Raw genomic sequence first — 27522 nt, 5'->3', positions numbered from 1 at the left:
TAAGAGGAGGCTACATTTCAATGCTAGAAGGGTAGCCTACAGCTACAGCTCTACACTATGAGACTTCTTGTAGACTCATCCTGTGACAGGAGTGTATATACACATCAGTCTGTGAACCTAGCTACAGCAGACTACATGATATTACTCACTATTTATACATTTCAAATTATCATGTGCATCCCGACGGCACAGCGTAAGGAAAATCTGTAAATAAATCTATCATATAATGGTGAATCAAAAAATACATTATGGAATACATTTTAGATATGGCTGAACAAATAGGATTTATAAAAAAATATTATTTTTTTGTGTAACCGGGGCGAAATTATGCGGTAACATTGAACTTTTTTACTACCGTACCATTACAAATAAGTTAAATCAGGGAATTGAGGGACAATTGCATTTGTTGTACAAAAGTGGAAAAAATAACATAAAGTGTCTTCATAAGCAAAACACGTTCACCTCCTGCCTGGCATATTATGATAGTAACTTTAGCACCATGAATCACATGCACAACCATGTCTCTGTTGATTCATTGCACAAGAAATAAATGGGCTGAGATTATAGAAATCAATGAGGTGAATCTTCCAGATCAATCCTCTGGCTGCCCTTACAGCTTCCAAGAGTCCCTCGTTTCTCATTCTCTGTAGCTTTTAAAAGGTGATTTATACATCGATGTGTGCTGGTGTCGTACACGGAAATATATACAAGCACAAAACGAGTGGCAGTGCGACACGTTATTATAGTTCGACTATTGTTGGTGCACAACACTGCATGCAACAAATTATATCAAGGCCTTACCCCCACCCACCAATTCTAACTCCAACCCCCACCACCTCCACCAAACTAATTTATAATGACAAAGACTCAAAATGTTACAGCCTGGAAAGAGAAATCTACATTTCTCGAAATTGTCATCTCTTCAATCTTGGGCTGACAGTAATGAACCTTGGGGCACCGACATTTTGATGTGCAAGTAATAACAAAAAAGTTGGGGGGGGGGGGGGGCTGTAGAAAAGGAGAGAGAGAAGGAAGGGACTCCTCCTTGTGCTCTGAATCATTAGTTTTCTAGAAGCACTGCGGTTAAGAGACTAATTGAGTGTCCATTTGAGCCATGGCTTGGTTGGGCTCAAAGTTGCCATTGTCAGCATAAGCAGGTGGGCAGCCGCGAGGAGAAAAGTTAGCAAAAATCACACCGTGTGAAAGGTGTTAAAGTCTAATGTTGATTAGGTGATGTAATGGTGATGTAAAACAAACGGTGCCAACACAAACATTACGCCATTAACAATAAAGTGACAATATGACATAATGAGTTACATTTGTAAAATTTCCCTTCATTGTCAATGGTGTTTACAAAACAAACATTGAACCTGTGTATAGAAGGGGTTGCGCCCCTCAAAAATGTAACTATAGCTGTTCCTGAGTTTAGAGGCCACTTATAGGGACAAGCTGGTGGGTGACAGGGTTGACTTCAAACAATGGAGGAGGCCTATGGGAGGCTTTGAGAAGGGGCTGGGCAGTTGCATCATCTATTTTCCTACCTTAATGAGAACATATGAAAATAACTGAAGATTAATAGCAAAATAGTTTTCACTATACAGTTTAACGGGTTTGATTTGGCTTATCTCAATGCTGGTTTGAAATCCAGTTCATGCTGTCATTCTGTCAGATGCAGCAACAGGCAACAATATAGTTGAAGCTTAATCTACATCTGATAATCTTTCTTTGCTTTTTCCCCGTCTCCACTCTCAGGTCTCCAGGCACACAGTCTGCAAGACTCTGCATACACCATCAAGCTTTTACCTGCTCCTGTTCCATAGGTTGCTAATAACTGATTTCTTGCTGTCATGTACAGTGTGTGTGTGTGTGTGTGTGTGTGTGTGTGTGTGTGTGTGTGTGTGTGTATGTATGTATGTATCGATGGATGCATGTATGTATGTACAGTATATGTACCGTATGTACACCCGTTACATCATAGGTGTTCAGTGTCAATGTGAATGGGTCACACCAAATGACCTAAAATCATAATGTCATCACTCGCCACCAAAATATGTTTACAAGATGGTAGGATACATGGAGCTTTCCTCTACCCTGCTCAACGGGAAAGCCGATCCGGGCGTATAATTCGCCATCGATTGTGGCAGTGTTTTGCCCATCAGAGAAAACCTTTGGGTTGTTTGAGGACATAGGGTCTAAAAATACAACCCAAAGGGCTGCCGTGGGCCGTTTATTATTTTTTAGCTGGCTGAGCTGTTGTCTGATGACTATCAGTGGACTGGATGAAGGCTGTTCGGACTGGTGTTGGGGGACTTCCAGTTGGCTAATAAAATACTTGCAGGGTCCAGGCCTGGAGAAGGCCTGCTTCTGAGAGGGGCGGGGAGGGGCATGGGTGAGATGTAGCGTTGAGGACAGGTGCAGGGTGAACAGGTTGTGGCAGGCAGAGTACATGGGCAGACTAGGCACAGAAGAGTGTGTGTGTGTGTGTGTGTGGGGGGGGGGGGGGGGGGGGGGGGGGGTTGAGTCCTGGGCAAGAGTCCTCATGAAACAGACAAGCACAGGTGTCTTCTTGTCACTGGGTGAAAGTGTCAAAAGTGCTGAGCCAAGACCTCGGCTGTGCCGGAACGTTCCGGATTGAACCAGTGGCACCTCATCTCTGTCCCTCCTCCTCCTCTTGCCACAGTATCATAGTGGGTGTGTGTGCCACAGGCCACAAGTGCCAGCCATGCCAGGCATGCCAACCATACCGCATATTTCCCTGCTGACCTTAAGCCATCGTTGTGGCTAAGGAGAGAGCCGCCTTCTTGACCTCACTGAGCGAAGGCCTACAGAGTTGGAACACACACAAAGGAACTAACAGTGAACTGTCAATTTATTCTTCTCTATAACTGCTGGCAAAGTTAGTGTGCCAAATAGAAATCCCTTCCTTGGGTTCACTTTCCTGAGCTTCATAACCGAAAAACAGTCAACTGGGCTGGGCATATGCTTCATGCTCAGCATGGTTGGCTAGCCAAGTGTTAAATAATACATGAATTTTCGATCCACACAAGTAAACGGGTAAATTGTGATCGGGCGGAAAAGTGTTGCTTGACAAAAATGATGTGTACTCAACTGAAAAGAATAATGCCTATTTCAATTGAAAATATTTAACCATTTTTTGACCTGGGTCCTCCAAGGCTGTATACAGTTTCCCTTAACATCTCACAGAAAATGAGATGAAAAGCTGATCTACAAGCTCACAATGCAACATGTAGCAACGAATTGTGAGCTTGCATGTAAATCGGCTATTTTCACCAAATGTGGCATAGTTGAAAACAGCTCCACTTCTATCCGGTTTGCACTTTTGAAGGCCTTTATTTTGCTCCTCGGTCAAAATACACAGCAGGCTTCTCAGTTCCTGTCGAATGACCTTTTAATGGATTTGCGATACTGTCCCTGAGGGTGATATTTGTCATTTTGCCTGTCCTCCTCCAGACAGAGTGACGGAGACAGGGCAGACAGTAAGGTCGGAGCACAGGACCAGTCACTCAGCTGGTGGAGATTCAGTGTCTTTTTCAAGGACACTTCCGCAGGGAAGACATTTGAGTCATAAGTGATCAAACCTGCAACCTTCTGGGTATAGTACAGTGTCTCTAACCACCAGCAGGACACAATGCCAAGACCTGTGCCAGGGAGATATAGAGGGAGCCAGGGAGATATATTGCCTCCAAAAGTACATGTATATGAAACTAAAATGGCACCATATAGTATGTGCTGAGATAACCAGTCGTAACATGTGATGAAAGAGAGCCTGTTTGGTAAACAGATACACTGAAGAGGTGAGACAGAGGGCAAGTGAGCACTGACTCGTGCACGTGGCTATTAAGGACCAGCAAGAACTTGGCTCACTGCAAAGTGGGTCAGCATAGAATCACCGCTGAGTTCAAGATCATAAAATAAGTGTGTGTGCAGTGTGTTGTTGGTGCTCTTGGGAATCATATTCATACAGCAGCCAATAAGATCTTATCCTGTTGATTTATTTATTATTTTTCAGGAAATTAAGAAAACCTTATATCATATCATATCATATCATCATATCATATCATCATATCATATCATATCATATCATACTAAAATTCAGCGAATGTCTGAATGTCTGTCTGTCTGAATGAATGTCCCTGACAGCGCTTTATCTCAACATTGGCTGGCCCAATCACTCCCACTTTTCACACAGGCATGGACCATAATTATATGGAGGTCTTAATGGAGCCCTTTTTCCAATTTGACACATTAATGATTTATAATGAATTTATTAGTGAATTAAAAAAATGCAAAAATGGGTATTGTACTGTCAATATGACATGAATATGAATGCAAAGTAGTGGTCCATGTGTGGACAGGCTACCTGTCGCCGTTGTGCATGGTGAGATGTGTGCAAACCGTGTAGTTTATCAGGAGAAGAATACCAAAGGATGCAAGATTTATTAGTGAATTAAAAACGCTCCGGGCGCAGTACCCCCCCACGGCCACAAGAGGGGGGCAAATATCTCACAACGGGTAAGGGCTAGTTTTGAAAACAAAGCAATACTGCCTCATCAAAGTTGGTATTGTGACTTTATATATTGTCAGATACTGGTTTTGTCAGAAGCACTTTTTAATACATTTCATTGATGAAAGAAAAGAAGAAAAACCTGAAAAATGTAGTTAATAATACTCCATTTGCACAACTATTAGTTATGCATGGGTGTCGCGCACTGAGTACTGTCTATCTACTGGTCATCTATTTTTGGTGCGTGACACCCGTGCTCATCTTGGGCTTAAGAGAAAATGAACCTTGTGATGTTCCTGGCAGTCCAGAGGAAATATCACAACTGCAATTCCTCTCTGTATTCTCCTCAGCATGAAAGGGTCTTTCATGAGAAAGATGGGGGAGGCTAAGCATATCAGGTCAAGAAATGTAATAGTCTTCCCATTTTCGGGAAAAGGCAGGCGGTTTTGGGCTTGGTAGGGGGGAAGTGGAAAGACGTGTTGTTTCTGTGTGTGCTGTGCTCGGTGTGTTTCTCCACCAGTGTTTATGGACCAGTTAAAAGCCTCCAAATGTGCTGTGGTTTGCGGCCTACAGTACAAGTCCTCCCAAACTCCTCTCTGGGCATTTTGCCAAAGTGGGCCTACAGTTCAAATAAAGCATGCCTACTCAGTGTAGATGCAGAGGAGTGCAAGTTTGGTCATTTTGTAGGTGTAAAGTGGGTTTGTGTCTCTTGTGTTAGTGCATTGAATAAAACTATAGGCCTATATCTTCCATCGTTCCATTTTTTAACTCCATTAAACCCACCATTTCCAATCCTTTCAATTTCATCTACACAAAGTGTATGAAGTTGTATAATAAATTCTTTATGTCCTACTGGTGCAAATTAAATGAATGAACCATTTTGCTTCACACCCCGCATTTTCCATTGAGGCCGAGTGAAGTTATTCAATGATAAACCTATACATTACAAGACCCAATTCACTGGATCAGTGTAGACACCATTATGTCTCAGATCAAATGTGGACACACAGTGCTTCAAAGGCTTCATTAGAAAAGGCCAAGGGACTTTAGAAAACCATTTCCTCACATTTTGGGGTTTCACAGTCCACTCTGACAAGGAAAGAGCGTGTCCCACTAGACATGTATGAGTAAAAACTTCCTTTACTGCCAACTTCAGCAAGATTTTCCATCACAAAATTAGATGAAAGCTGTGGTAAAGTGTTTAACAAGCTTAAAATTATATCCAGCTTATTGAAGGACTTCTTCAGAAGCTTTAAATCGAGTCTTGGGGCAAGCAAAAATACTTTGCATAATGCTCTCCAAAAAGAGAACAACACTGATGGAGCCGACCAAATTCCAATGTCGGTAAATAGATTATAGAAGGATATTTCCATTTTCCTTTAATTTTTTTCATTCAAAAAAAGAAAAAAGAATTATCCTTCATCCATCATTGTTAAAAAAATTACAAAGCAGTTTCAAGGTTCTTTCTGAAGGGCACAGAAAGGTGTAGATTCAGGGTCCTATGGGAATCAAAAATGTGGGACCTTGCAGAAAGATCTCTACAGAATAATTTTCTGTAGAAATTATTACAGCGTGGCTCCTCAGAGACAAGTCATCTCAAAAAGGGTCTTAACCCTAACCCTGTCTCTGTGTCCGGAGCTAATCTCGCAAACCGTTGGAGCGATCAGTGCCAAATTCCTTGTGCACACGGGGTAGTAGGCCACAGAAGTGCCACTACTACTTTTTTGGATTGGATTTTTACCTTTGGAGCCTTCATCATTATTATTTAGATGACTGGAAGCACTGATGTTGTGCTTTCTTTTACTGTGCTTTGTGTTTATTTTGTTTTTATCCAGATTGATTTATTCTATCCCTATACCCCCTCCCTCAAAAACCTTGTCTTTTGCCAGGCCACAATTGTAAATAAGCATTTGTTCTTAAGGACAACTTCAGATATTTTCAACCCATATCCTGCTACCCTAATAGACAGGGGGTACATGAGCACATGGCCGTTCATTATGGTGGTGGCTCAGGGGTAGAGTGCCTGGATGGGAGTGCCTGGATGGGAACCGCAAGGTTGCCAGTTCGAACCCGGGCTCCCCCAGAGTTACTGTCGAAGTGTCCTTGAGCAAGACACTGAACCCCTAATTGCTCCCGATGTGCTAGTTGGTGCCTTGCATGGTTTCCGCTTCCATCGGTGTGTGAATGGGTGAATGTAATGCACAATCTATGTAAAGCGCCTTGGATAAAGGCGCTATATAAATGCACCATTTACCATTTCCCATTCGTGCTCTATCTCCGACCAAACCACACTTCCACCACACATCTCTCTATGCAAAATAAAACCTGCACACTCCCACAAAACATATAGACTACATTGCATTCGCCAAAAATGTCTTATTTACTGTTTAAATATTACTTTTCTGACCTACAGTAATAGACAGGGGGTACATGAGCACATGGCCGTTCATTCGTGCTCTATCTCCGACCAAACCACACTTCCACCACACATCTCTCTATGCAAAATAAAACCTGCACACTCCCACAAAACATATAGACTACATTGCATTCGCCAAAAATGTCTTATTTACTGTTTAAATATTACTTTTCTGACCTAATAGACAGGGGGTACATGAGCACATGGCCGTTCATTCGTGCTCTATCTCCGACCAAACCACACTTCCACCACACATCTCTATATGCAAAATAAAACCTGCACACTCCCACAAAACATATAGACTACATTGCATTCGCCAAAAATGTCTTATTTACTGTTTAAATATTACTTTTCTGACCTAATAGACAGGGGGTACATGAGCACATGGCCGTTCATTCGTGCTCTATCTCCGACCAAACCACACTTCCACCACACATCTCTCTATGCAAAATAAAACCTGCACACTCCCACAAAACATATAGACTACATTGCATTCGCCAAAAAAATCTTATTTACTGTTTAAATATTACTTTTCTGACCTAATAGACAGGGGGTACATGAGCACATGGCCGTTCATTCGTGCTCTATCTCCGACCAAACCACACTTCCACCACACATCTCTCTATGCAAAATAAAACCTGCACACTCCCACAAAACATATAGACTACATTGCATTCGCCAAAAATGTCTTATTTACTGTTTAAATATTACTTTTCTGACCTAATAGACAGGGGGTACATGAGCACATGGCCGTTCATTCGTGCTCTATCTCCGACCAAACCACACTTCCACCACACATCTCTCTATGCAAAATAAAACCTGCACACTCCCACAAAACATATAGACTACATTGCATTCGCCAAAAATGTCTTATTTACTGTTTAAATATTACTTTTCTGACCTAATAGACAGGGGGTACATGAGCACATGGCCGTTCATTCGTGCTCTATCTCCGACCAAACCACACTTCCACCACACATCTCTCTATGCAAAATAAAACCTGCACACTCCCACAAAACATATAGACTACATTGCATTCGCCAAAAATGTCTTATTTACTGTTTAAATATTACTTTTCTGAAACACGCTATTCTTGCTCAACCTCAACAGCCTACGTCAAAATCGTCATGTTGGCGTCTACTACGCCAACTACGTTCACTTCATGGGGCCAGTCCTTCACAGTGACACACACGTTAGATCAACCACGCGACCGGGATGGTTTCTACCCCTCAATGTCGTGCCTACTCTACACTGCCATCCGAAGGCCCCTCCCCCTTTCACTGCTCCTGTGTCGCCAACTACGTTCACTTAATGGGGCCAGTCCTTCACAGTGACACACGCGTTAGATGAACCACGCGACCGGGATGGTTTCTATCCCCTCAATGTCGTGCCTACTCTACACTGCCATCCCAAGTCCCCTCCCCCTTTCACTGCAATACGGTCAAGGCACACTTTTAGTTTCAGCCTGCTGACAGTGATGAATGAGGGCCTTGGGCAACATGAAAGGTTGACGGAGAGGAAAAGTGTGGTTTCAAGGAAGGGACAAGAAACGGTACACATGTACTGAAAGTGATATCAATGTTTTCCCCCAACATCTGCCTTTTATGGGAGAAGGAATAGAAAAAAGAAAAAAAACAACAAAACAAAAAACATACCTTGAAAACATGTCAGTTGCAGCAGGGCCAGATTAACCCCCATGAATGTCCCTGTGCAGATAATTTTTAATGCCCCCCGCCCCCCATAGCGCGGACACGACCAACCCCGAACACATGGAACACAATAAGATAACGTATAGGCAAATAGTACAACTTCACTGCAGTAATTTATTGCAATGGTTGCCATGGAATACAACCGGCAACTGGCAACTTGCAATAAATTACATTGGTTTTCTTTTTTTGACCAGTAAAATACATTTCAGAAAAGTGACTCTCGCGCCCGAGCATTTTCAGGGCACCAAAACCATCTGGGCACTAGGGATATGTGGGCACCAGGACAACTGGGCACTAGGGACATGTTGGCACCAGGACATGTGGGCACCAGGACAACTGGGCAGTTGTCCATGTGCACACATGTCCCTAGTGCCCAGGTTTCCAGTTTGGGAAACACTGACTGTTCTACCTGCAAAAGTTTTTCAGATGCAGATCTCACCAAGTCAAGGGTCTAATGTCAACTAAATTAGAGGTCCCCAATATGAAAAAGGTTGATAATCACTGCAATTATTACTAATTACAGAATGAATAACAGTGTAGAAGAATAACTTTGTTTTGATGGTTTGACAGTTTTACTGTTAGCTGCATTACTAGCCCTGAAACATGACTGCCATGATGATTAATACGAGAGTCATGAACCATGGCTACTGCAATACAGACTTAGAACTTAAAAACACACACACACACACACACACACACACACACACACACACACACACACACACCTGCGACCGACACAAACAAACACACGCACGCACGCAGGCGGTGGGAATGGATTGGGATCATAATCTGCATTGGACTCAACAACTTACTTTGACTGGATTGCTTTGAAGGAAATAAGGAGCAATATATCCATTTGAAACGCGATATGGGCTCCGCCATGACACCCACACAGTAAACAAACTTGCGCGTCACCACGCGTAGTACACATACACACACACACACACACACACACACACACCTTGGGCCTTGGGCAACATGAAAGGTTGACGGAGAGGAAAAGTGTGGTTTCAAGGAAGGGACAAGAAACGGTACACATGTACTGAAAGTGATATCAATGTTTTCCCCCAACATCTGCCTTTTATGGGAGAAGGAATAGAAAAAAGAAAAAAAACAACAAAACAAAAAACATACCTTGAAAACATGTCAGTTGCACTGGATATTTCATTGACAGGTCTGGAAGGTGAAATATGGTGAGCACGTCTCCGTGGGCCCTCTCAGCCTTTTACGGTGGAGACATAATGAATTCTGATGCCACCTGTCAACGTGCTGTCGCTAGGGTGAAGAAACTGGGAATGGAAAGTCATTTAAAGGGTGTACCATGATTCCATTGGAAATGTATTTCTTTGAAGGTGGATGGGGGGTCACAGAGGAACAGCTGACAGCATATACCTGTACACCTATTTAGAGAGAGAGAGAGAGAGAGAGAGAAATCCACAGCTTGTTGAGTCACCATGGTCAGACGGATTAAGGGAGGTGAGGGCCCATGTGCTGTAATTGGAAAATGTTATTTCTCTGTCAATCACACCACAGTGTTTTGGTATTATCACAATTTTTTATATTTTTGCTCCATCCGTTTTTCTTGAGCATCAAAAGTACAGCAGAGTTTAAAATCAATATAAATGAGATTAGATTAGTTTTGGTTGCACTTCCAGCAGTGGAATTCTCCAAACTAATTCTCACTGGGCAAAATAAAACACTGAATCAAAAAGGCAGGCTGGCCTACTTAAAATCATTTAATCAAATTTGGGGGTGAAACATAATTAACTTCTACATGTACATTAAGCTGGTGTTTGCACTTTCTGACAGTCAACACATTGCAGGATATCTACATGGTCATTTGTTTATTATCTAGAGTAATTTGAGTGAGAAAATGTGAAAGACTAGGTAGATAAATTACCCCTGCGTGAGTCCACTAATTATGCTGGGGCTAATCACTGTTACTCATTTAACGATCAACTCTATCCCCATTTGTCTCACATACGCACTAGATTAAGATACACAAAGAAACACACGTATTCTCAGCATTCATGTGGAGACACTGTAGCTGTGATGATCTAATTCACCTTTTATCAACGTTGGGTGCTGGCCAGGGACCACCAGGGTGCAGATATAGTACGACCGTTACAGGAGTTACTCATGGAGTTACTCATGGAGTTAAAATAACACTGAGGATTTTAGATTGGAAACCCAGAGTGGAATAAAATCAAACTCAATCAAATCATCAAACGCAGTCCGTGGCCTTGAAATTAAAAAGGCTGAGAATTACTGATCTAATAGACTGCTGGGAGTTATGTCACTACTCCTCTGAGAACATGCACAGTACACTATGTTATATTGTATCATAATTTGGCTTTTAGCAGTAAAATACATTTATTATGTAGTACAGTATATGGATACGTCCATTTTAGGAGATTTAATTAAAATATATGATAAATGGCTCTGTATTCTCATTGATGATTGATGTTTATCCAGTAAAAGGAAACTCCCCATCTCTTTAGTAAGCAAAGAAATTGATATTTTACCCAATCAGGTGGGAGGACTAACACAGGATAAAGTGAAATTGGAGGTGATGACAAAGAAATGAGCTGGAACACTAATATCTTTAAGCTGATAAGGGTACTCTTTCCTGATTGGTGACCCACCTAAAAATGTATAGTATGCTGTAATGACTGGGAAATACGACTACATGTAACACTTTCTCAAGAATAAATACTAACTAGGCTACTACTATATAATGCTATAATTAAGTTGTGTGTGTTTAAAATGGTCAATAAAATGATGAATTTGTAGTGCCTTTTGCCCCAGGCACATTATGTGCATTTCAGAGACTGATGGTGAAGGCTACCATGCAAGGCATCATGCTCATCAGGAGAAGTTTCAACACATTTGACACAGCAAGGAAGAGCCGGGAATCGAACCTGGAACCTTCCCATTGATTCCAAGACAGCGTTAGGGTGTTAGGGTGGAGAGATTATGCCCAAATACGTTATACGGAGTCCGGACGTTGGACATCATGCAAATCGGTTATGCACCTTAGGCACCGATTTGTTATATGTCCGACATCACATGCCCATTATGGAGATCTCTGACGTAGAGAAAGAAACCAAATCCTGATACTAAAATTTCTGCCTCCATCCTCCAGTGTGACCCAGACCGGAAATCGTTCACCTCCTAAATGTTCATTTGCTTTTGGAAAAGCAGAGAGCGAGGAGATCGAAGACTTCCCAAGCTGCTTGGAGTGAGGATCAGCAAGGATACATTGCGTGAATCCTTCATGTCTTCCTTGCACACATTTTTCATCTGAATGCGTGATATATATGTTTTCCTGTTTTTCTCCTGTGACATATAATTTCTCCTCCACCACATGACAACACTCGGGGCTCCGGAGTGATCCAGCTGTGTGACACGCCATAAGTAATTGCTGTCGCTTCAAAATTATGCTGACTGAGTGAGTCACCATCCCATTCTTTAAAGGAGCATTCAGTGATTTGGAAAAAACCCGGACCGCCCCGGTAACAAGATGTGCACATGCACGCTCTACAGTGGGGGGACACACGCAACAGGCCAGCAGCACGTGCACAAAGGCCCGCCCCTGCTCGATCATGACTGGAGGAAGGCCCCTCTCTATCCTGATTGGATGAAGGCAGGGAGGAACTCCTTATATGGTCAGCACACTATAGTAGAAATCACTGAATATACCTTTAAAGCGAACCCGATCGATGCCTCCATCCTTGCTCCTCCCTGTTCGGAGGCAGTGCTAAGGTGCGGGAAGATGACACAAGCAGAGTTTCAGTATTCACATCTGGCTAGAGATAGAGGTAGAGAAAGAGATAAGGAGAGGGGGATGGAGGAAGAGGGAGATATGGAGCCTATAAGCTGATCGATGCATCGCAAAGCTGACAATACAAATAGTCAACACAACACAACACATTAAATCACTGACACATTTACACTGTATTTTTCTTTATTCCTAGTATAAGAGACATACAATGATATTCTGTGAGACCAAATTCAGAGTAGCTCATGAGGCATAGCCCATATACGTATCAAACAAAAACAATACTGAATCAATGAGACCGGGCCCAATAGAATGTATTTACACTCTGTGCAAGTTCAGAGAAACCAAAAACTCATACCCATTGCCATAATTTATACTCTGCCCTATATGACGTTTACGCCCCAAAATATCGACCTTGTAGATTGGTTATTTTTGAAAACGTCATACAATGTAGTATAAATCAGGCTTGGTGGAGACTAGAGCAAAGACCATTCCCTTTCCCATACAATCTCTGTGCTAACTGAAATAACATATTCTTGGAAGTCATCAGTCACCATAGCTGCCACAATTCCTCTTCAGAGGCATTATGGTCTCAACCTTAAATAAAGTTTTATTTTCTTCTTTTCATTTTTTTAATTAATTTAATTAATTTCTGTATTAAATGTTTAATGTAAATAGACTCTTGTCCTTGTCCACACAATAGATGCATACTTTCTGGTGGACCTCTGCTTGCTGGAGTTGTATTTGTATGGATAGTAAACTTTGGGTCAGATGAATTCTAGGAAATACCATTTCAAATTCAATTACTAAGTGTCAAAGAATCGACTATGATTTCTGTCAACCATGGTCAAATCAACTTTACAGAAAAGTGCAACAGTGGAGAAAGAAGTGAAGAGAAAGAAGATATTTCTCCAGACTTGGCCAAACTGGCGTTCACATCCCCCAAAGATAATTCTTGGCAGATGTTCAACAAACCAAGCCACCAGGGTGCCAGTTCCACATTCACTCCCAAATATTTACCCAAGGAAAATCTCAGCTCACGCGGTCAGAGTTCATTGCATTCTTCCGTGTTCGCGCACATCTCTTCAACCGAAACGTCGCGTCTCCCTTCCTAGTATTAACGTCACTACCTATTTGAACCCAGGTAGAACCCAGGTGATATGTCGGAGGTCCAAGGGGATTAGGTTACGAGGAGCAGTGCTCTATACGGCGTCTAAGGAGATGCTCATGCTAAAGGAAAAACAAAACAGTTCAGTGGCTGTAATGCCTGATTTATACCCTCCATGTTGCGCACTGAAAAAGTCTGATCTAAAAGCTCACAACACGTCACATTACGATGCATTGAGTTTGTAGATCGGCTATTTTTGTTGCGTGACACAGGTGCGCAGCGCAACCAAGTATAAATCAGGCACAAAGTAAAGTGAAACCCAGTGGAAACTGACAAGAAAAAGGAGGCAACAAAATATCTGTAGCCTCAAAGCTGTGGTATTCGCTTTGCACCTCCCCTTCCGAAAATCTGCAGGCTCACACTTCAGGGATGTAAAAAAATTAAAATAAAATAAAAATAAAAGTCCAATAGAAATACATATATGCAATTATATACGACACATACTGACAACCATAAAAAATGAAACATCTACTATAGCATAGTAGCATCTTAGCTCCTTGCATTTCCCCTACCCCATGTCACACACTATATTAAATAAGGCACACATTTACACATACAGTTAAAATTTGGCTAGTAATTATTCCTTTATTTACAACCAATAGCCACAAAGTTAATAATTATTATAACTGCAGTCCATACTACATATCATGTTTGCTCTCCCAAATGACATGGCATGTTTTGTCTTTTCCTCTTTGGGTCCAGTTAAGTATTCAAAAACAAAGTATTTTAAGTATATCGTCATTTTCCATTCAAGGAAGTTCTGGAACCCACTGAAGTTGTAGAGCACCATTGTGATAACATTCTAAAATAAACCTTTGTGGACACTAGGCCTACTTAAACTCACACCATTGTGATAACATTCTAAAATAAACCTTCGTGGACACTAGGCCTACTTAAATTCTGTAAGATCTAACTTTCTGAATAGGAGATTCTCCATTCACAGAAAAGGAAAGAAGAGAAAAGACAAACATAGCTGCTTTGAAGAGTTCTCATAGAGGTGTCAGGATTATAGTTTGGATTGATGTTTTAAGCCAATTGACTAAATGGAATTTGTTAATGAATTGCATGATTTGGTATCGTAAAGACACAAGTTGTCCACATACAAACAGTGCTGTGGCCAGGATCTCTTATAGGATCATTTGATATGCCCAAAGATGAAAGAGTATAAGTAAGGCAAAGACATTACTACTTTTAGGGGATTTTGCTGACTTTTCACCACAGGTTACATGTACTGCATATGTATATGTATACATATACGGTGTGGATATAAACACACATATATATACACACACATGCATAATATAAACACATTCGAGGGTGGGGTGGGTTGGGATTAGTTGCCAACACTACATCAGAAAAGATAAGCAAAAGCAAGAGTCAGAACTCAAAGCATCACAAGAGGCTTCAGCTTTAAAGTCCAGAAGATGACCCATGTTTCATGTTTTCTTTTGAACACCAAGACTTCCAATAACTAAGTTGCATTGTAAATCCACACTGAGGACATTTGCAGCCTAATATAAGGTGGTGGCATCCTGCCAGCCAAGTCCTTCACTGTTCTATAAGCAAGTAGCTGAGCAATACCAATATGGTACAAAGATATTCATTGGACAAAATAGGTTGGGAAAAACTAGTTGAGGTTTTGGCCACAGTGTCAGTGATTACCACGCGATCAATTGTCTTCCATCGCAGGTCAACAACCTAAAGACCTCATATTCAAGGGAAGTTCCTTTCAGAGGAGAGCAGATCAGAGAGTGGTTCTCTAGTGCAGCAGTCCACCTCTGGTCCCCTCAGTAGTTGAACTGTCCCTGTTGGTTAACAGGGGATGTGGCAGGGATGAACAGGGGCTTAGGAGGGACATCCGGTTTAAGTGAGGAGGTCCGGCGCACAATGGCCCCCCTGTGGAGGACCTCCTGCTGCTCACCGTTGTAGCTGTGCTGGCGTGTGAGGTACCCATTAGGTATGAGTGGGTAGTGGACCTCACACGCACTGCCGGTGGAGTTCATCCGGGCTAGGAGTGGAGGTGGCTGGTGGGGCACTCCGCCCCGTTGGCTGAAGCTGTGCTGGCGGGGGATCATACCTCCTCCACCACCTCCCGCACCACCACCTGACATCTTAGTGGCGGCAGCGATCAGTGAGTGCCTCTGAGAGGAGTGCCTCCTCTCAAGCGTGGACTGGTGATGTAGGGGGATGTCTGGAGGCACATCCATGCGCCGCGTCAGGCTGTCACGGGGTAATGTGGAAGAACTGTAGTAGGGCGCCGACTCCGTCTCAGGGATCTGTGGCTGGATCCGGTTGGAAAAGGCCAGCTGGCCACCGCCACTGGCCATCAGGCCAGACGGGATCATGACCTGTGAGTTCTTGCTGGAATTTGCTTCATGAATATGTTTCAGGAGCTCATCTAAAGACGTCACCTCCATCACCTTCTGAGGGTAACAGGGGTAGGGTTGCTGGGACAACATACGCTCAGAATTATGAATCTTGCGTTCCTCTGCGTGTGAGGGTCCGCCGACCAGAGCTTGCCCGTTGGACATGCTATGGGAATAGGGGAAGACCTGCTGGTGAAGAAGGGCTGAACTGGGCCTGGAGCCCATATTGTGTGATTTGGGCTCCTTGGCGTTGTTGCAGTTTTGGTTCTTCTCCCACTGGTTCTTGAAGGCCTTCATGCTCTTGATGGGCAGCTCTGGGGTGGAGTCTGGCGTGGGGAAACCAGATAGCTCTGAAGAGTGGTGTAGGTGGTGGGGATGAACCAGGTCTCCCATGGTGACCCCATGATGGCCGTTTCGCCGTGGTGCGTGGTGATCTTTGCCAGTTGGGAAGAAGGAGTTGTAGAATTTAGGAGAAGACACCTCCAGCTTGTCGTCTTTGCTCGGGCTGTCCAGCAGACCATTGAGCTTGGCTAAGCTGCGGAGGGACAATGCATGTGGGATGGGAGCCTCAGGGTCCTTGGCCAGCCTCTTGGTTCTGTGGCCTGCATGATTACAGTAGCAGGACACCAAGAAGCCAGAAAGGAAGGCTCCCAGCACAAACGCCACCAACACACAGGCGATCAGCAGGGTGTAGTGGACACTGTGATTGGTCTTTTCCACCTCCGGAGGCCGCCTCACACCTTCAACAGATGTAAAAGACAGATGCAGAGGGAGAGAGAGAGAGAGAGAGAGAGAGAGAGAGAGAGAGAGAGAGAGAGAGAGAGAGCACAAGGTAAGAAATTCAGTTAAGAGATTTGACTGACAGAGCCAAAAGAAAAGGCTAATGTAGGTCAAGTACAGTAGCAGCTGGGACAGACAGGTTGTGTTTACAGAGGTTTCACTATGAGGGGAACAGCATAGCATAGGTGGTTGAACTCCGCTCTTGGCTTCCTTTCCTTCCACTGTTAATAGAGCAATAAAGCCTTTCTAGCTCTCCTCTCAGAGAGATAGTGGCAGAGGCCAAGAGCTCCCAAGTCGGTGAGAAATCAATTTAGAAAGCAACTGCGGCTTTAAATATTGATGGGTACATAGCAGCAGAAACCCACGCTGAAAATCTCAGAGTGTTCATTTGACTCTGTGTAAAAATGGACCCTTGTCTGTGAACATTTTGGAGAGTGACGTAATTTTCACCAGAGTGTGCTTTCCAATGTGGGACCCTGATCCATGTGGGTGCACCTGACGAAGATGAATCGCCACAAAAAATAACAGCTTGACAAACTCCGCTCAGTGAGCTCACTGATAGTGGCAGCTTTGCAAATGTGTTCATGCGATTTCTTAAAAATGAAGCTTTGTCTGTCTTTAGTGCTGTGCCCAAAACACAAGGCTATTCTAATCAAGTACAGTACCATGTAAATGTCCTTGGAAGATGTGATCCAAACATCAAGGCAGCGGTGAAACCAGCCACCTTTCACAATCAGAGCTAATTTCATAGCAGTTGCTGCCATCTGTGTTATTAGGCTGTTCTCTGGCCCTTAATGACAGAAAATTATTGATAAGAGAGAGAGAGAGAATCTAGGCTGTGCCAGGGAGGGGAGAATGCAGGTATTTCAAAAGAGCCAATTTTTGTCCTGGCGCACGTTCAAGTTCAAGGTTTTGCGGAAATGTTAAATTCCGGCGTGCACCCATATTTTGGCATATGTTAATGTTTGTGTAAGACAAAATCTACACTAATAGCTGAATATACGTACAGGAGGGCTAGCACCCCTCAAAAACCATACCGGGCTATAATAGCTACAGTATGGTATGCACGAATGCATGTGTGTGTGTGTGTGTGTGTGTGTGTGTGTGTGTGTGTGTGTGTGTGTGTGTGTGTGTGATCTTGCAGTTGCAAGCGTGGTGGAAGAATACTGCAAAGTGTTGGAAGTAGCATCCATTCTATTATGACATACAGTACTTTATCTGAATCTGTATCTCATTGTCAGCACAAAGGGCATATGTCTCAATGGCAACTGACACTGATAACCACATGATGCACGATGGAGAGATGAAACCTTCATCACTGTCAAAACTTTGCTTTGATTGCATCTTAACCACTTAAACCCTATATATGTCATTCTAAGTCAAATAGCCCATCCACGATTGATCTTGTAGATCTGCTATTTTTGCTGAAAAATGACCAATTTTCATCTACTTGTGCCAAATGTTTGCCTATTATGATGTGTTCAGAATAGGTAGGAAATATCAAACATCCTTTATCAATTTAGCCTCGATACAGTACGCTTCTGCTGTGGCTGACTATCACTCTAAGATGTAACACGTAGGTGACAATGTCACTGAGCAACTCGTTTTAGTTCATTATTTGGAGAGGACACATTTGAGCAGATGTGTCGTTATGAGTTCTCCACCTCATTCCCAATGAATTGCTGCTCTCAGCCACAAGTGTAGTTTTGCTACCATTTTCCAGCAGACGGATAAAATAGTTCACACTATGGAACACAATTATCATTCTGGGAATAGCATTTTCAATGGAGCTTCAATGTTCTGCCATGTCTTTTTTAATTGCCTTGGCTTATGGCCACATTAAAAAGTCATAGCTAATTATTTCAATCGTCATTGCTGTGTGTGTAGGAGTGGCAGCAAAAGTGATACCTTCTAATAACTTCATTTTCAACAGCCTTTGTCTTTTTGTGGCATCATATTACACTGGTTGTCAGTCATCTTTACAGCATCCATGTGTTTCTGTAACGACTAGCCAAAGGAGACAGATGCATGTTGCTCATGTGGGCCTGTCAGTGAGTCATCCACACTATCGGGAGCATGACCCCCTCTAACAAACCCATACACACACCAGGAGCCAGACTTATTGAAGGGTTCCCATTGGTCTGGGGTGGCGGTGGGGGTACGAGTCAAGTGGCCTGGTAGGCGATGAAATGCATGGGGGAGGTAAACATAATCATGACTTGTCACAACATGTTTGGCAAGTGGGTGGGATGACTCAATCACTATGTATGTGTGACATATGGTGGCATGGTCATGTTGAAATTAACACCCAGCGAGACATGGGGGTGGACTGGCAAGATTGTTAGATGGCACGCAGGAGGTGCATTCAGTACAGGCCAACTGCAACTGCACTTGCAGGCTTGGTCCGGTCCTTGCATGCAGTTACCTCTGCCGATTATTTGCAGTAACAAGTTAGTTAACAACTGAGGGTGACTTGGGATTGCGCACCTGCCTAAGTGTTTATTCTCCAATTTAGAGAGATGAAATGTTTGAACACAGAAGTGAAAGAGGGGTCTAGCTTTCATCACAAACACCAAATGATGCTTGTGTGTTTATGGAAGGCCATCAACGCTTCGGAAATAGAGCTACTTCGCAGCCATATCCCCAATATTTCTCCAAGTGTTTACATAATATCAGAGTCATTTTCAGTGTTCCTTCCTCTCATATGCTGTCGCATTATATTTCTGTGTCGACTCGACATGGCCTCAACTCAGCCAAAGCTTAATATAGAGATATCCAAGTCTGCCAAAAGGTAAACAGACAGATGGGCTGTGTGAGTGGAGGCAGAGGGGGAGGGGAGAGAAATGGTGACAGCGGAAAAGGAAAGAAGGGAGATGAGATAAAGTTCAACCTTGGCAAGAAACTGGCAATGAAGAGGCAAGTGAATAGGTGAAAACTCAAGATCTAAGAGATACGAGTGATTTATACTTAGTTGCATGCTGGTGTCACACGCTGAAATTACATATACAGATCTGCTATTTTCAGTGCACGACACCGGTGTACAACTAAGTATAACAGGGGAGAGTATGAGAAGGAAACAGAAAGCCAATGAGCAAAAAATGAAAGAATGACACCGAGTGGGGGATTGAGAGAGAGGAGCAGATTGTAAGGAGGAGCACAGTGAGGAGAGCAGGGAGAGGGAGAAAAGGGAGAGAGAGGCAGACAGACGTGCTGGGGTGAGTGACAGACGTTTTGAAGCCTGGCACTCTGCAGCAGCTTGTGTTATGGTAGGAGAACGATATTGCTCAGCTCGTGCTCCTCCGTCGCCTCGTAGGAAGAGGAAAGCTCTGTGATTGTATCCATATTGTTAAAAATAGATGGCATGGTAGGTTATGTAAGCAAGCAAAAGGCTTATACAACATTGCCTGTGCGGCGTCTTACTAATTGGAGATATATTTGTTTGTAGGGAAAAGAAAGTTGATGTGCCTAGTTGTACAAACGAGGTGTTCTTTCCTCAGGTGATAGGGAGAGGAAACGCACACTTTCAGTGGGAAATACTTACATCAGTAATATTAGCACAAGCAGCTTAAATTGAAGTACATAGGAGCACACATGAGCTTTAGTATAAATCTTGAATCTTCGTTTTTGCAATTTGCACGAATGGAAATTAATTATTTCCATCTCTAAATGGACATGAAAGCATCAAGACTTTCCATTCTTACATAATGTATTTTCAAGGTCACAGGTGTAACATTTAAAATGGCCGACCAACTTTCTCCTTTGTGTGTGTAACTTTTCCATTGTAACAGACTTTTCTCAAGGGTACACTCAAATGCATTTCAACTCAAGTGCTATGTCTGTGCATTGAGAGATGTTCCAAAATAGCCTTAATTAGTTTCTGTTTCTCCAAGCTTAGGAGCATATTTAATAGTTCTATTAATGGATACTCTATCGCAATGAGAAGGAACGGAGAGAAAATTCCCCCAGGCTTCATAGGAGAGCATTACCTCTACTAATGTCAGAGGTGCATTTATACTGTGTTAAACAATAACACAAACGGAAATTAACTATATTTTCTATTTCAAATAATTGTTCGGGGTGTCAAAAGAGCAATTTTATGCTTACCGTGACATATTCACTTGACAATTTATATAGCTGATGTCTGTGTGCTGACAGAGATGGTAAACAAACATGGCTTGATTGTAGGTGTATAAGTGTACAGTACATGCATTACTTTTGTATTTGTGTAAGAAGTGTATGTGCATGATTGTGTTCTGTACATTATGTGGATACTGTTAAGGGTACATGCACAAGCGTCTGGGTTGTTGAGTGAGTGAATTCAATCATGTACCACTTGTTATTATACATTTGCATAATATTCCACATCAGTGGCCAGCCAATTGGATGCAGTTTGATTTATGTGCATGAGGTAATATGATATGCTGTAATGTAACCGATCCATTCCAATTGAAAAGTAGTGGTAATGAGCACCGCATTTCTCTTTAGGTCTGTTGATGCATACAGAGCATCGACAGGTTTCATTAACATTTTTATTAAATACTGGTAAATCAGGCATGCTGTACCACCTGGCATACAGATAAACACATATTTTCTGTGTTTTTTTCTTATAACTAAATCTGTGTGTAAAAAAATATTTAATTAAACAAATATGTCTCACCACATGGAACTAAAGATGGCTTTAAATACTTCTGCAGCAGTGTGGTTGAATTGACATCTCATGAAATTATTGCAGGCTATCAAATCAGACATAACGCATGCATCATGCAACAGCATAAAATGTTTAAAAGAAAGACCCATTTTTGCCATTCAGTGGATGGTAAAGCATATACAGTATGTTCCAAATCTAACTATCTATTGTTGTCACTAAAATAATATACTATAACACAGAGTAAAATCCTCAGTGTTAATTGTGTGTGCAAATCGAACAAAATCGAAAAAATAATGGTACACTATATAATATTGTACTCAATATTGTACACTTCTGGGAAGAAGTACTGTACAACTTCTGCTTTACCAACCAGCTTAGAGAGACAATCCATCCATACAGTATAAAGTGAACATTTTATCACAGTATAATACCATCAAACGAGTATACTTTAAACATCTATTAATCTAGCTTGACACTTTAAATGGGTTTGTAGAAGAATGCCCGCACAGATATAATGGCGCACATTTTTCCCCAATCATCTCAATTTACATGTCAAACTGGATGCAAAGATGTAAAAAATAAGAAAAGAAAGGAGGAGAGAAAAAAACGCCACTTGTTCATAGTCTGTCTTGTTGAAGGATGTCAGTTGTAGTCTGACAATTATTGCCAGTGGAGTGAATTGTCTCTCTTAGGTGGGCCATAGAGAAACTGATTTCACGCTACTAAGACAAGGCCAAGCACAGTGTCAGCCATATAGGTTTGAAACTGGAAAGACAGATCATAAAGAGGATCAAGGGTTGAGAGGATTCAACAAAGGAGGCAGGTACAGCTAAAAGGGTTAGTTCGACGTAAAACAAAAACAAAAAACAGGCAGGTAAACTGAGACCTACGTATACCCCAGAGGTCAAGGAGACAGAAGAAAGGGTAAGGGGTTAGCTAGGAGTCATTACAACTGCATAGAAAGGTTTGCTCACTGTGGGCCCGTGGATCACTGTGACACTCTATACACACTCTCCACCCTCACACTGAACTCAAGTGCACGTGACTACACAGTCAAATCCTCAGAGTTCAATGTCACCAAACGGACCCGTAAGTGTACACTCTGGATACATTAAGACTCAGGATTTTACTGCGTAGCCGTCATGAAATAAAATGACATTAAAATGTTCCATTAAGTAAAGTGACGTATTCTAAAGTGATGAATTACATATAGCGATATTATGTATGTGTAACGACTTGTAGGGAGTTGTAAGATGTAAAATATGATGTCACTCATAGTTGAGCTGGTGAGCTGAGTGGAAAAATGAGCTAGTTTTGAGTGACATTTAATGAGTGCCAGTGACAAAAAGTGAACCAAAATTGGCAGCTACACTGAAACCAGCTGGGTGTTTTTTTTAATAGTTTTTCCCATTCTTGTGTGTGTGAGTGTGTGTGCGTGTGTGTGGGGTGGGGGGTACACCCACCATGTCACGCCACTACAGAGCAAATGTCGTTTATTTGAATGTTTGCTTTCTACAGAACCGTGTTCTGAAATACGATAACCACCATGTGAAAAATCTATACCAATAGTACTGGTGAAATGAGTATTTCTAAGAGATGTTAAGAGGAATGAATTTGTCTTAAACTGAGAGTAAATGGGGGAAGACATAGCTGAACTGAATCGATACCTTGAAAGGAAATAACGCAAGCAGTGTTTTGCCACGGTCTCTTCAGAGGTATAAATAACTCTTTAGAAAACTTGTTAGCAACGATTCCCCCCCAAAGGACACCAACGTGAACATGAAAAAGGTTCATTTGGGGTTCGCTCACTACCCCTCCTACAGCATTTTAATGAGCCTGCTTCACTTGCTTCCATTATTAATCTATCTCCCTTTGCTTGTCAGCTAAATTACCAGTTAGCCTAGGCTCTTTGGTCACACTGACACTAGACATTTGACTGTGAAAAGGTCAATTCACCATAGTGGGAAGGCGGGACAGGAAACAAATCAGTATACATATAAAACATGTCTGGTAAATATTGTGCTCTGGGAGCACATAGGTCTGCCTTTTAACAGTGGAGAGGTGGGTGTATTCCCCAGATGGCGACGGTTTTAGCATAACCTGACTGCTGGTGTTTTTCTTCTTAGTCCTGCCTTTTAGGGTATTGTAAGTGTTTACATAACACTCTGCAGCTACCCATATTGGAATTCATCTTTCACCTTGGATAAGAGAGGAAAAAAAATCTGCTTAGGTACAGTATGTGCTAGATAGATGTCTTGGGATTTGACATGGCCTGTGTATTACTTGGGAGTCAGCATGTGTATCTGTTACTTATACTAGTCTATAGCTTGAGAAAAAATAATGTTTACAGTCATATACAGTTCAGTCAGTCCTTGCATCATTGGTCTCTTTTCCCTGTGTCACTATGTAAACCAAGTCAGCAGTGGGCTGACAAGGACTCCACAATGCAATACATTGCATTGTACGTATAGTGTTAAGATTATGGCATATTTATTTTTTACTTGTGCACTTGTTTACCCCCCCCCCCCCCCCCCCCCCCCGACGTCAACTAGATGCAACTTTCACAGTATTTCCTCTACTCCTCCCACAGTTCTTAATATGTCCACAATTCTCTCATGTTATGTCAGTTTTGTTTGTTTAGTGTTTTCTGGGGACTGCTAAAGCCGGTGTATTTACGCTACATTTTTAATGTAATGTTCATTAATATACTCTGTCCCGTCCAAATAAACGAAGATAGATATCTCTTGAGGAATTTATTACACCTAATTACCAGCTCATAGTATTATGAACTATACTGATAATAATGTTTTGTTGACACTGAGAAGGGTTGGCCTCCATTTGGCAGGTTGGGGTTCGGCATATTTTGGCAAAGACGCATCAATAAGGTTGTTGAACATAATGACCAACTGTTACAGTCACTCTAAACCTGATGCTACCATGCTGAACCTAACCCTAAATATTATAATCATATAATGTCGTGTATATGTTTATACTTTCTACATAGGGCTGGGTTATATAACAAAAAATAATTGTGAGCTTGTAGATCTGTTATTCATACTATTTATGTATGCCACAGTTGTATATTTATATACACACAACTGTATACAACAATATATTTTTGGTCAATTTCTATATCTAATTTAGTTTGTGGCTACATACTAAAGGATAATGTAACTAGAAATAGAGAAACAGCACTGGAGGTAAAGCATAGCTCCTCTTTTCCACTGCTCTCCGGACTCAAGCTGCAGCAGAAACGACATTGGCTGAAGTCAATGGCATTGCTCTAGTTTCCATTACATCCTTCCTCCTCGCCATCGGCTGACTCGCTGGCCCAGGCCCCCGCTGGTTATTTATTTGTTACAGGTTTTTTCTCATTTGAGTCTGAGTGGCTCATCATTGCAGTCACAGACACTGAATGGAAGCCTCGCTAGCTCAGGATTTATGGACTCAACACAGTGCCAGAGGAAGCCAGTGACCAAAGAAGACATAATGTAAGAGTGTTTAGGCATGACTGGATATTCCACTATACGGAGCAATACTGTATGGAAATTACTTTTTTGTGGTTAGCGTCCCATAACAAAATGGCAGGAGGTTCAATCCCCTCAATGGTAAACGAGTCTGTCCAGTTGCAGTGTGTTCAACAAGACACATAACCTGCTCGGAAATTGGAAGTTTCACTGGATAGAACCTTCAGTTAAAAGCTAAATGTGAACGTAGACAGTGTAAGAGAAGAGAAGACAGAGATTCCACTTCCGTGGCATGCGTCTTGAAGATTGGAAACATGCCGGAGAACAGGGAGGGCATTTGTGCATTGACGAGCCAAACAAGATGAGGCAAGCCAAGAAATAAGATGATGGTGTTCCGATTTGTTTACACTTGCATGTTCAGCTTGACTTGAGGACTTTATTAGATCCAATCCAGGATCTATTTAAGTGATTAAATCGTCTACACTCCTAGCTGCTTAGCTAAGCACATCTAATGTAGATTTAAGATGGAATGTACATGAGCGGCAATATCTTAACCGGCAGCAAGCCTTTTGGAATGCTGCTGTTTCTTATGCCATCAATATCTTTCTGTTAAGTGTAGTGGTCTGTGATTTTATCTACCGTTTATCTTGCAGCACCTTTCAGCCTTGTCACAAAATGCTTTAAATCTCTGGTTAAGCTGACTGGCCAATTATCAATCATGTCACGTCTGAACAGCTAACTAAAGCTTAATGCTTTTTACAAAGACATTGTTTAATGTGGAGAGCCTGATTTATACGTACCGGTATAGGCTATTTGTGCGACACAATGTGCAACCAAGTTATAACTCAGACGTGAGATGTTAGTGAAGTACTTCAAGTATATTTCACTGCGGGAAGAACATCCTATTTTTAGCTTGCATGTGGGGTCAAAACCTTGTTCTCACCATCACAGATCAGGCTTTTCTTTTCTTTTTCTAGACTCCAGACAGCAATAATTGCAAACAATGACCACCACTGGGTGGTTCATATTGTGGTAGAATGCTGCTGAAAAGGGGTGATGTTCTCCCACAGTGAAATACAATCTTTAACTTTCAACAGCAGTGTTAGTTGTCAGCCTGGTTAGAAGTGTACAGTGAAGGGCCCAGCAGTGAAGTGTACAGTGAAGGGCCCAGCAGCCTGGTTAGAAGTGTACAGTGAAGGGCCCAGCAGCCTGGTTAGAAGTGTACAGTGAAGGGCCCAGCAGCCTGGTTAGAAGTGTACAGTGAAGGGCCCAGCAGCCTGGTTAGAAGTGTACAGTGAAGGGCCCAGCAGCCTGGTTAGAAGTGTACAGTGAAGGGCCCAGCAGCCTGGTTAGAAGTGTACAGTGAAGGGCCCAGCAGCCTGGTTAGAAGTGTACAGTGAAGGGCCCAGCAGCCTGGTTAGAAGTGTACAGTGAAGGGCCCAGCAGTTAGAAGTGTACAGTGAAGGGCCCAGCAGCCTGGTTAGAAGTGTACAGTGAAGGGCCCAGCAGTGCAATCCTCTGCAGGTCAGGATTAAGCAAGAACAGACACCCCACCCCCTTACCCTCCATCTCCACACTGATTGGCTCCGAGTCAGGTGACCCCTGTTCCCCAACTGGGGGAGGGCCATCAGGACCTGTACCTCTTTCAGGGTCACCTGCCTCCTTTGGGAATGCCGCCCCCTGATAGGTTGTGCTGGCGCTTGTGGGTGTGGTCTTCCCTGTAGTTGTAGTGAGGGGGAGGGGCAACAAAGTGATAAATTAGTGCAATGTGAAATTACAACAAGTATGTAATTGTATAAAATATCAATGTCTTTTTTGACCCCAGATCAATCTCAGTGTGGAAAAGATTACAGTCAACGACTGCAAGCTGTCAACGACTAAGCAGAGAGCTCCCCTTCATGACAGTGAGGAAAAGTGACAAGTGCACAGAGCACAAAATAGTCATTTATAACCAAACTCTTCTCTATGGTTGCTACATCATGTCATTTTATCAGCTCAACAATGCACCATAATAGTCTCTCCACAAAACTGATTTCATGTTTTTGATTTGGTTTGTTTCTACTGCAAGAGCTTGCAGTTGATCCATTACCATGTTTGTGACAGAAAATACTTCACAACCTTGAAATGATTACACCAAAAATAGTCTAGTCTAATGTTAAATTTGCAATTACATTGCATACTGTATCTAAAAAAAAAACGTTTCAAATAGCTGCAGGCAGCAAAAATCCTTTGAGGAAAATAAGAATGCTCAATGCCGTTATGATTTGAATAGACTGCTGGCTGCAAGTTTTCCAAACTTTGCTGCCTTTTGTTTGTTACTGAAGCACTGAGGAATCTGTAGTCACTGGTGCTCCAGTCTATTTTATAGCAAATCCCCCTTTTGTTGGGTGGCTTTGGTCCAGCTGGCTGGACCCTGTTTGAGTGTTCCAGTGCAGATCGACTTCTACCATTGTTAAAATGTCCTCCGTGCCTGCTCCACTGTGGTAAGTGTTTTCGCAGATAGGTGGAAATAGATACTGGTACCTGGCTAGCATACATACAGTACTACCACACCTCTTTTCCCCACAATTCATCAAAGCTTTTTCACAGGCAACACGATTCATACAGCAGCCATTTTGCTCTCAGGTCAAACATATTATAGTCAATTGCAAACCACTGACAG

General features: G+C 42.4%; 1 protein-coding gene across 3 annotated transcripts in view; it reads right to left on the bottom strand.

Moving 5' to 3' along the window:
• Positions 1 to 12599: 12599 nt before the first annotated feature.
• Positions 12600 to 27522, bottom strand: part of sema6cb (semaphorin 6Cb) — a 130646-nt gene continuing 115723 nt past the window's right edge. The window contains exons 20-22 of one of the 3 annotated variants that reach the window (XR_013964393.1): positions 26423 to 26578; positions 14472 to 16705; positions 12600 to 14412 (exon numbers count right to left, since the gene is read on the bottom strand). Coding sequence is in view for 2 of the 3 variants with exons in the window: in XM_080768648.1 (XP_080624774.1) it covers positions 15387 to 16705; positions 26423 to 26578 (1475 nt within the window). In the remaining variant the exon portion in view is untranslated. Of the gene's footprint in view, positions 16706 to 26422; positions 26579 to 27522 lie in introns of all 3 variants that reach the window. The other 2 variants (XM_080768648.1, XM_080768649.1) reach the window with 2 other exon arrangements.

The sequence above is a fragment of the Protomyctophum bolini genome (assembly GCF_963924005.1).
Source record: "Protomyctophum bolini genome assembly, chromosome: 7".
NCBI lineage: Eukaryota > Metazoa > Chordata > Actinopteri > Myctophiformes > Myctophidae > Protomyctophum > Protomyctophum bolini.
Note: the sequence above shows the minus strand (reverse complement) of the source record. Positions and strands in the feature narration are given on the sequence as shown.